Below are 11,308 nucleotides of genomic sequence, written 5' to 3' on the forward strand. Positions count from 1 at the left end.
TTGGAGTCAGGAGTACCTGGGTTCAAATCCAGTCTCAGACGCTTAATAATTACCTAGCTGTGTGGCCTTGGGCAAGCCACTTAATCCCGTTTGCCTTGCAAAAACCTTAAATAAATAAATAAATAAATAGTGAATTAAATGTTGAACTCTACTTAATAAAATCTAAGATGTTTTTTCATCAATTATTTTAATAACTTTGAAATAACTACAAAACAGTGATGACCTCTTTTTTTCTATAATTCATTTTTGTATAATGCAATAAGATACTCAATTACAGTAATAAACATGACTGTGAGGGAAAAAATCAAGCTTGCTGGATTCATCATGTTAGTCTGATTTCCCATTCTTCTATGAATTTGTTCTCAAATATGATAAATAAAATTTATTTCCTAAATTTCAAATATTTCCAATTTATGGATGGCAAAAGGAAATAAAGAGACAATTTAAACAATCTGAAGTATTTATTAGCAAAATCTTCACCAAAAGAAACACCATAGCCACCAAACTGCTATTCTAGGTCTTGTTTATGCAGTGGAGACTTTACAATATTTACTTTATATGATAAGACTTATAAGTAGAGTTTGATGTTGTTTGTTCAGCCTATTATGCAGATGGCGCTTGATTAAAATCTATTTTAAACTACAGCGATTACTGCAAGATAGTGTGCATAAAACCGCTCTCCTAGCTCCATTAAAGGCTTGAAGACGGCTGCCGTTTATTTTAAATATGCTTATAGACATTTTCAACTTCTCCAGGGACATTTTGATATCAGTGAGGCGCTTTCCTTGAGAGTCTTAACTCCTAGATGTTGTAGTCTTAAAATCTATTATCTAAGCAACATAGTAAGCACATGCTTTTTTAAAGTGAAAGATTATTGTTTTCTTGTGATAAATAAGTTAAATACATCACTATAATTAAGCAATAAGCCATGACAGGAGGTGGATTACTAAGAGCTAAGTACACCTCTAGGGATTTTGAAGAATAAATCTGTGCCTATCAGGAGGTTACAAAAATGTGTGCGTTTGTGTTTGTGTGCATGTGTCCATGATTCATAAATAAAGATCATTTTCTATGCCTTTTGCTTTAATTAATGGTGACATCTCCATGGCTGATGAAAGTCAGAATTAAAGTCTCATCCTAACCACTTTCCATGTTGTTAATATTAATTTTTTTGTTGTTGTTTCTAGACAAGATTTGTATCTTGGCTTGCCATTCTGGGCCCTGGAAGAGCATTTAGAGAAGGATATTAGAACTGTTGGAACTCTACATTCTGGGAGGAAAAAAAAAACATTTCATATGCTTTCCTCTCTATTTTTAAGATCATTGTGACACAACTTAAATTTGTTTTCATAATTTCTTATCCTAAAACCCTTGCTTAGAAATTTTATGATTTTATGTAGCAACTAGAAATTCAACCTCCTTATAGACACAGACTCATTTATTTCCATTCAACTACATGGGCTTTAGAAGTTAGCCAAAGCTCAAAAAGATTGTTTATTGACTGATTACACATTCATTTAGCAAATTTCAGCCACACCATATCCATCTTTATTGTATCATCTCAGATAATGCATGATCAGAAAACCAATCATCATTCAACTGGTTTATACAATCATCCCAATTATAGTTATATTTCTTTAAAATATAACAGACATAATAATGAGCAACTGTATTGTTCACATACTAGAGTCCACAGAATAGACCAGACAAATCTCCCTGTTTCTAAGATATGTAGCACATGGCACTGCAATCCACTATTTATTGTTGCCTTCTCCACCATGGTGAAAAAATACTACCTAAATAACCCAGAAAATGCTCAGGTTCTCTGATGCTACCCTTATGGACTGCCTTAGCACTTAGGTTCATCAAACCTCAAACCACAATGAAGTGGAACATACTCATTTCATAATATTATACCTCAAGGAATAAAGAGATTATCCATCTGGTCAACTTCCTGTGCACTTTGGTATCCTAAGTTCATTGTAAGCTCAGGTTCTAGTGAGTTCCTTTTCTTTGAGACTTCATTGCCAATCCTATTTGACAGTGTAGGAAAATCAGTCTTTAATGTTGGCTCGTGTTCTTTAACTTGTGTCTTATATTCTTCATTGCAAATAGATGTGATATAAGATACTGAAGTCTATCCTTCAAGAATATGGAGAGAATGAATTCATAACAATTAAAGAATATAATTCTTTCAGCTCAGTTAAATAGATATTTACAAAGTATCTGTGTTGGTAGGTACTGGGTGAGCTAACAGAGAAATGGAAGATATTTTCATGATCATTTTTTTCTCATCTCTATTGGACTAAAAGGTAGACATGCAACTTCCTGTTAAAGACCACCAATAGTAAGGAATTCATTACTAGCTGCCCATCCAACTTTGTATAGACTTTTTGCTTGACCATTCTTCTTCAGATCAAGCTTTTCAATTTCCACTTACTGCTTCTAGTCTATATTCAAGATCAAGAAGAGTGATTCAGCTTCTACTTGCTAGTGACTAACTTTGCCTTAAATACAGCTAATATGGGCTCTACTAAATCTTCTTTTCTTTAGGCTAATAGCTTTATTTCCCTTCAATCAATTCTTTTATGGCATGGTCTCAAGTCCTCTCACTATCTGGATCACTGACTGGACGTACTTTAGTCTGTCAAAGTCCTTCATAAATTAAAGACAAGATATCAAATATGGTCTCACCAAGACCAGATACAAAAAGATCGTCATGACCCTTTTTCAGGAAACTGTTTATATTAATTTTGTTAAAGATTGAATTATCTCTTTTGGCTATTGTGGTCAGACCATTGACTTTATTAGGTTTGTATTTCATCAAAAGTTGCAAGGCTTTTTCATATGAACTTTTATCTAACCCTTTCCCAAATACATATACATACCTGAGATTAATTTTTTGAACCCAAATATAGAAATTTACATTTAGCCCTTTAAAATTTCATTTTATTAGATTATACCAATCTTTTTAACTTGACTTCAACTAGCTTACAGTCTAGAATTTATGAGGAATATAAAAATCTTTATAATGCTCACTTTCTTGAATAATAAACAAAATCATTATTTTATGTAAATTGTCAAAAGTTAATTAGCAAATATTCCTTCACTTAATTATTGCAAATTGTTAATATGGATTGTAATCATTTACAATGGACACAGCATGTGAGCTAAAGTTAGCCAGATAATGAAGACAATACTGATTATGCAGATTAATAGTATAGACAAAAAAATTGAAATTGTCAGAGATTGTTAAAAATATTAAACTATTTAAAATAACTATTATTGTACATGTTAATACTCAACTATTGAGAGTTTGGTCTCTTATCACAAGGTTTTTTTTTATTCAGGGAATTTAATATTCACAGACTTAAGGGATTTTATTTCACATTTGTTCCTTTAATTCAGAAAGACATTTATAGGACTAGATGTAATATATACATAGTACGTACATAGAAGTGAACATTTCTCCTTATTCTTTATTTCCTGTTTCTTAGTTTAATTTCCATAAAAAAAATTCTCTAAAGACCACTGGCTCCTTTTTTTTTAAGAAATTCTTTGGTCCACCACTCTATTTCTTAGCCAATACAGACAGTTTTGATGACTGATGCTTTATAATATAATTGTAGATCAGGTAGGGCTAAGCCACCTTCTTTTGCAATTTTTTTCGTTAAATCCCTGGAAATTCTTGACTTTTTATTTCTCCATATAGATTTACTTACAACTTTTTCTAACTCATTAAAGTAATTTTTTGGAATTTTGATTGGTAGGGCACTAAACAGGTAGTTTAGTTTTGATAGAATTGTCATTTTTATTATATTAGCTCAACCTATCCATGAGCAGTTGATATTTACCCAGTTATTTAAATCTTATTTGTATGAGGAATATTTTGTAATTGTTTTCAAAAAGTTTCTGAGTCTGCCTTGGCAAAGAGACTCCCAGGTATTTTATATTGCCTGAGGTTATTTTGAATGGGATTTCTCTTTCTAGCTCTTTCTGCTGTATCTTGCTAGTCATATATAGAAAAGTTGAAGATTTATGAGAGTTTATTTTGTATCCTGCAACTTTGCCAAAATTGCTAATTGCTTCCAATAATTTTTTGGATGATTTCTTGGGATTCTCTAGGCATACCATCATGTCATCTGCAAAGAATGAGAGTTTTGTCTCTTCCTTCCCAATTCTAATTCCTTCGATTGCTTTTTCTTCTCTAATTGCTGAAGCTAACATTTCTAATATGACATTGAATAGTAGTAGTGATAATCATCCCTGATCTTATTGGGAATGCCTTTAGCCTCTCCCCATTGAATGTAATGCTTCTGGATGGTTTCAATACTGCCTATTATTCTAAGGAACAGTCCATTTATTCCTACGCTCTCTAGTGTTTTTAGTACGAATGGGTGATATATTTTGTCAAAAGCTTTTTCAGCATCTATTGATATAATCACATAATTTCTCAACAAACCTAACAGTTTTCCAAATATTGAACTCCCTGCATTCCTGGGATAAATCCCACTTGGTCAAAATGTATTATCCTAGTGATAACTTGTTGTAATCATTTTGCTAAGATTTTATTTAAAATTTTTGCATCTATATTCATCAGAGAGATAGGTCTATAATTTTCTTTCTCTGTTTCAACTCTTCCTGGTTTAGGTATCAGCACCATATTGATGTCATAGAAAGAGTTAGGCAGAGTTCTGTCTTCCCCTGTTTTTCCAAAAAGTTTATATAGAATTGGAACCAATTGTTCCTTAAATGTTTGGTAGAATTCACTTGTGAATCCATCAGGCCCTGGAGATTTTTTCTTAAGGAGTTCAGTGATGGCTTGTTGAATTTCTTTTTCTGAGATAGGGTTGTTTAGGTATTCAATCTCCTCTTCATTTAAACTGGGCAACTTATATTTTTGTAAATATTCGTCCATTTCACTTAGATTGTTAAATTTATTGGCATATAGTTGGGCAAAATAATTCCAAGTTATTACTTTAATTTCCTCCTTATTTGGTAGTGAGTTCACCTTTTTCATTTATGATACTAGCAATTTGGTTTTCTTTCTTTTTTTAATCAAATTGACCAGAGGTTTATTAATTTTATTGGTTTTTTCATAAAACCAACTCTTGGTTTTATTTATTAATTCAACAGGTTTTTTTGCTTTCAAGTTTATTAATTTCTCCTTTAATTTTAGAATTTCTAATTTGAAATTTAATTGAGGCGTTTTAATTTGTTCTAAGTTTTTTAGTTGCATATTTAGTGCATTGATTTCCTCTTTCTCTGATTTATTCATGTAAGCAATTAAAAATATAATATAACCCCTGACAGCTGCTTTGAGTGAATCCCATAGGTTTTGGTATGTTGTTTCATTTTTGCCATTATTTAGGATAAAATAATTAATTCTTTCTATAATTTGTTGTTTGATCCTCTCATTCTTTAAAATGAGGTTATTCAGTTTCCAATTAGTTCTGGGTCTATATCTCTTTGGCCCAATATTGCACATGATTTTTATTTCATTGTGATCTGAGAAAGATGCATTCACTATTTCTGCCTTTCTGCAGTTAATCATTAGGTTTTTTAATGCCCTAGTATAAGGTCAGTTTTTGAAGAATTTCCAGGGATTCAATGAAAGTGCAAAAGAAGGTGGTTTAGCCTTACCAGATCTAAAATGATTTTATAAAGCATCAGTCATCAAAACTGTCTGGTACTGGCTAAGAAATAGAGTTGTGTATCAGTGGAATAGACTAGGTGCAATAGCAGGAAATGATTATAGTAATCTGCTATTTGATAAACCCAAAGAGTCCAGCTATTGGGATAAAAACTCTCTCTTTGGTAAAAACTGCTGGGAAAATTGGAAGTTAGTATGGAAGAAACTTAAATTAGACCAACACCTCACACCCTATACCAAGATAAGATCCAAATAGATACAGGATCTAGACATAAAAAAAACCAATACCATAAGCAAACTAAAAGATCAAGGACTAGTTTACCTGTCAGATCCATGGAAAGAGAAGCAGTTTATGACTAAGGAAGAGATGGAGAACATCACTAAAAACAAACTAGATGATTTTGATTACATTAAAATAAAAAGCTTTGGCACAGACAAAACCACTGTAACCAAGATCAAAAAAAATGTAATAAACTGGGAGACAATCTTTTCAACTAATGACTCTGACAAAAGACTCATTTCTAAAATATACAGAGAACTGAGTCATATTTTTAAAACAAAAAGCCATTCCCCAATTGACAAATGGTCAAAGGATATGCAAAGGCAATTTACAGATGAGGAGATCAAAGCTATCCATTGTCATATGAAAAATTGTACTAAATCATTACTTATTAGAGAAATGCAAATTAAAGCTTCTCTGAGGTACCACTTCACACCTCTCAGACTGGCCAATATGACCAGAAAGGATAATGATCATTGTTGGAAGGGTTGTGGGAAATCTGGGACACTATTACAATGTTGGTGGAGCTGTGAACTCATCCAACCCTTCTGGAAAGCAATTTGAAACTATGCCCAAAGGGCAACAAAAATGTGCATACCCTTTGATCCAGCAATACTGGGTATATACCCTAAAGAGATGATGAAAAAGGGTAAAAACATAACTTGTACAAAAATATTCATAGCAGCCTTGTTTGTGGTGGCAAAGAATTGGAAATCAAGTAAATGTCCTTCAATTGGGGAATGGCTTAGCCAGCTGTCGTATATGTATGTCATGGAACACTATTGTTCTATTAGAAACCAGGAGGGATGGGAATTCAGGGAAGCCTGGAGGGATTTGCATGAACTGATGCTGAGTGAGATGATCAGAACCAGAAAAACACTATACACCCTAACAGCAACATGGGGGTGATGATTAACCTTCATGGACTTGCTCATTCCATCAGTGCAACAATCAGGGACAATTTGGGGTTATCTGCAATGGAGAATACCATCTGCATCCAGAGAAAGAACTGTGGAGTTTGAACAAAGACCAAGGACTATTATTACCTTTAATTTAGAAAAAAAAAAACCTGATATCTTACTGTCTGATCTTGCTATCTCTTATATGTTATGTTTCTTCCTTAAGGATATGATTTCTCTCTCATCACATTCAATTTGGATCATTGTATACCATGTAAACAATGTAAAAGATTGGCAAATTGCCTTCTGTGGTGGGGGGAGGGAATTAAGATTAGGGGAAAATTGTAAAACTCAAAATAAATAAAATCTTTAAGTATAAAAAAAGAAATTATCTTTGATGAGAAACATTTTCCAAAATCTTCGAAAGTCTTTCTAAATTATGGCCTCTTATTCTTCCTTATTTATTGCTTTGTTGGTCCCTCAGAGAATTATATGGATTAATTAAAGATAATTATCCTTTCATAAACCAGGTTATATTTAAATGTTCAGATATTCTTATCCATGTGATAAATTCCATTAGCCTTCCCAGTATGAACACAACAATCTATAGTTTCCAGGTTTCCTTCTCATATATAGATGAGAAGCCTAAAGAAATCCTGCCAGTTCTCTGTTAAAAGATAGGCTTTTTTTAAGCTAGCAATTTTGGTATATTATCTACATGGTCTTTTATCAATTAAGTAGTTCCTGTATAGTTAGCACTCTTTGATCTAGCACATCCAATCTCTTTACTCCAAAAATTAGCAATTGCCAAAAGATAATTGGGAGTAGAAGTCTGCTTTATTAACTCTCTTTTCCCCCTATTAGTGTGACCTGGGGAATCTAGAATAAATTGAATACTTTTTATGTAAGTATGTGCTACAACTACTTTTACCACTCCATAAACAGCTTATAGAGGGAGCAGTCTGCTATGCACTTTGATCACAGTTTTGATCATTAATGCTGTTGTTACTTAGAAGGATTTATAATCTTCTGCCATTAAATATACCTGTGCCTTCTCACTCTTCACCTCTACCATTTGTTCCATTAGTCCTAGTCATATCTCTTTAGGTTAGTAAACTCTACTTGTCTAAATAATCCTGGTCCCCCATAAGTATAATAAAATTAAGTTTACCTTTAAAGGTGCCGTTATCATCCACAGTTTCCATCATTCGTGCCTTATCTTTGATGTAATTTCTAATTTAAAATCCTTATGTGATAAGCAGAGGCTTAGATTTCAATCAAAAAGAGCATTAATTGTAGAGTCTGAGGCTTGAATACAGATTCTATTGCTGGTGCTAACTGTGTGATGTCAGGCAAGTTACTTAACATCGCTGGGTGTCAGTTTCCTCATCTATAAAATTGGCAATTGGTCTAGATAACTTCTGTTGTCTCTGTCAGCTCTGTATTGATGATCTTTTAATCCATGACAATAGCCTCAGCAAGCCCAAACCAAAAGATTCATTACAGTCTTTTTGCTATAGACTTCTGATTATTGAGTAATTTTTTTGTACTATCATCATGGAATGTTTCCATTGTTTTCTGGTTGATTTCTTCCATTGCACATATTTAAAGAAACCCTTGTTATTGACTTTTCATTCTTTCAGACAAGCTATGCCACCAGTTAATCTGAACAAGTGAGGTTTTTATTGTTTATGTAATATGAGTCTCTGTTACAGCAATCACCAATGTAAAGTTTCAATACTTTAAGGATGTATGATTGCAGAGGTGTAGAAGTTTCCTCCATGCTTTGGTAGATAGTTTCTTAAGTTGCTCTGCCCTCCCCTTCATCTTATGATGGCCAATACCCAAATAATGAACTAGCTCCATAGACAGCAAACCCGTAGTCCATTTCTAGGACTTTTACTTTTTAGATTCATAGAAACTGGCAGAATTTTCAATCTATTGGCATAACATTCAAAATTGTAGAGTTCTTACTAAAACTCTTAATGAAGAATTAGAAGGCATGGAATAGGAGAATTCTCTAGTATATAAGGATTCTTTCTAAAGATTCATAAGCTATTAAAAACTGTTCAGAAAACTTCTAGTTTAATATTTTATACAAATAAATATATTAGGTTTTTTTGTTTATTATATTAAAAGATACCTCAAAGTCAGAATTCAAATAGCCATTCAACTTTTTATGTTTAGATGACTTTGTTATTATTATGACCCTGTTGGTCCCCATGTATTTTCCCCCTATACTGTACACTTATGTAATGTTAGCAATCTAAGGCACCTGAGAAAATATTCATATTTCAAAAATATTAACATAAAAAGGAAGTAAATTTACCCTACAAATGAGATGTGTGAAAGTCTATGTAAATCAGTAACATTAAAATGTGATTGACCCAACTATCAAGTGGCTGTTTAGATTAATATTAAACTCATAAAGTGAAAAAAGAACAGCTAAGTCAATATAATAGAGTAATAATTCTATAAATACAATCAAAAATTATTTTTAAAGACTTGTTATGTAAGCTTTGAGGGACTGAGTCATAGCTTACATGAGATATCAAATTTTATATGAGCCCAGAGCTACACAGAAAAATGCTACTTAGGATTGTATGTGTCTGTCTGTTAGCTTAAATGAGAAACAGCAATTTGGTTTGGCCCATATTTGCGTGGGCCCCTCTGTAATTCTACTATGATCCTATTCCAGATAAATGGTGGAGAGAAAAGGCCTGCTTCTGATATGGGAAAGAAACCAAAAACTCCCAAAAAGAAGAAGAAGAAGGACCCTAATGAGCCACAGAAGCCTGTGTCTGCCTATGCTTTATTCTTCCGCGACACCCAGGCAGCTATCAAAGGCCAAAATCCAAATGCTACTTTTGGTGAAGTCTCCAAAATTGTGGCCTCAATGTGGGATGGTTTAGGAGAGGAGCAGAAACAGGTAAGAAGTCTTACAAAAGGGAGTGGGTGTTAACTTGACTGTAGGAATTGGGTAAACTGCAAAGAGGTAGATTCTATGTCCTTTGAATGGTTTCTTCAACACCTGGAATGAATGACAGAAAATGGACTACTTCGTACCACACTTTAGGAAACTTTAATATAATTTTATACCACTTTATTGCTCTACTCTACGTTACTTTCTTTGTTTAAGGTTTATATAGTGCAATTACTTTTGAAAGGGACTTTACATGCCTTAGTCAAGATTACATCATTCCCTAGAGTTCCTGGTATATTCATAAAGACTAAAAAATCCTCAGGGTGTTTTGAAAGCTGTCCACACCTTTCTTCAGCACTTACTGTTTACTCATTTGTCATCAAAACCAAGTTTTGCTCTATGCTAAATTAACTTAAAACTCCACTCCCTAAAGACTACCAAAGTATGTTACCCAGACCCTTCTAGACTATACGTCCACATTGGGTTAAGTGGGAACATATGTGCAATTTGTTTCTTCATTTAATGCATCCCCATGGCATCACCAAATACTGTACTGGGGAAGACCAAGTTCTCAGCTATGTCCTGAAGTGTTTTAGCTCTTAGGGAATAGTGGAGAATCAGTTAGTGAGGTAGTCATTGGAGTTTCTCCTATTCTTAATTGTGATCCAATTTTGCCCCATTTTTCTAAACCACATTTACCAAGGCCTTCAATGACTAGACAAGTTAGCATTCTCATTTAAATAATGCAGCAGCTAGCAATGACAGGGAACCCACTGATCAATGAATGCTTAAATATCAGTAGCTTGAGAATTTGAATAATATGATGATCTCCTTAATGATGAGTTACTCCCACATTTGTTATCTTTGTCTCTTAGTTGTTTTATAGAGTACCACATATCTTTTTATCAGGTTTTTAGAGCAGAGAGGTCTCACAGTGGATAGAACACTGGCCATGGAGTCAGGAGGACCTGAGTTCAAATTTAGCCTCAGACACTTAATAATTACCTAGTTATATGACCTTGAGTAAGTCACTTAACCCTGATTGCCTTGCATTAAGGGCTAGCTCCATCACCCTGATTCATATTTGTTCCCTGGACCCAGATGGCTCTGGAGGAGAAAGTGAAGTTGGTGACTTAATACAATACCCCCTCACTCAAATCCAATTCATGTGCTTGTCATGATATCACCTACTTGATCTTATGGGCCCCTTCGAAAACAAAGGGCAAACATCATCATCATCATCATCAATTTCTTAAAATCCTGTCAGGGAGAAAATAGAGAATCTTTGCCCTGCCTCCTCCTCTTAGAGCCTAAAAATGCCTGTATATTGTGAAATTAATTCAGTTGTGTGTTTCCTTAAAGTAGAAACTGCTGTTGAGGAATCACAGAGAACTTTCCCCACCAACTCTCTTTTGTGTTTTAAAAATGTAGGGGCTGTAAATGTTAATTTAGCCACCCTGAGAGATATTCAATCCAAAGGAGATCCCTTTGATAGAAAAAGAGTGGTTATGACTCTAAGTCATAAGCTGCCATAGAATTCTATTAAAAGAGAG

At 33.6% G+C, this 11,308-nt stretch overlaps 1 protein-coding gene and 1 long non-coding RNA gene across 3 annotated transcripts in view; one reads left to right on the forward strand and one right to left on the reverse strand.

Annotated features, from left to right (window-relative positions):
* Positions 1-11,308, forward strand: part of TOX (thymocyte selection associated high mobility group box) — a 322,052-nt gene that overhangs the window by 252,923 nt on the left and 57,821 nt on the right. For both annotated transcript variants that reach the window (XM_074199973.1, XM_074199972.1), the window contains one exon: positions 9,531-9,761. In XM_074199973.1, the coding sequence (XP_074056074.1) occupies positions 9,531-9,761 (231 nt within the window). The remainder of the gene's footprint in view (positions 1-9,530; positions 9,762-11,308) is intronic.
* LOC141497325 (uncharacterized) overlaps positions 1-11,308 on the reverse strand; it is a 120,878-nt gene that overhangs the window by 52,998 nt on the left and 56,572 nt on the right. The window lies entirely within an intron of this gene.

Source organism: Macrotis lagotis, chromosome X (genome assembly GCF_037893015.1).
Source record: "Macrotis lagotis isolate mMagLag1 chromosome X, bilby.v1.9.chrom.fasta, whole genome shotgun sequence".
In the NCBI taxonomy this organism is placed as follows: Eukaryota; Metazoa; Chordata; class Mammalia; order Peramelemorphia; family Peramelidae; genus Macrotis; species Macrotis lagotis.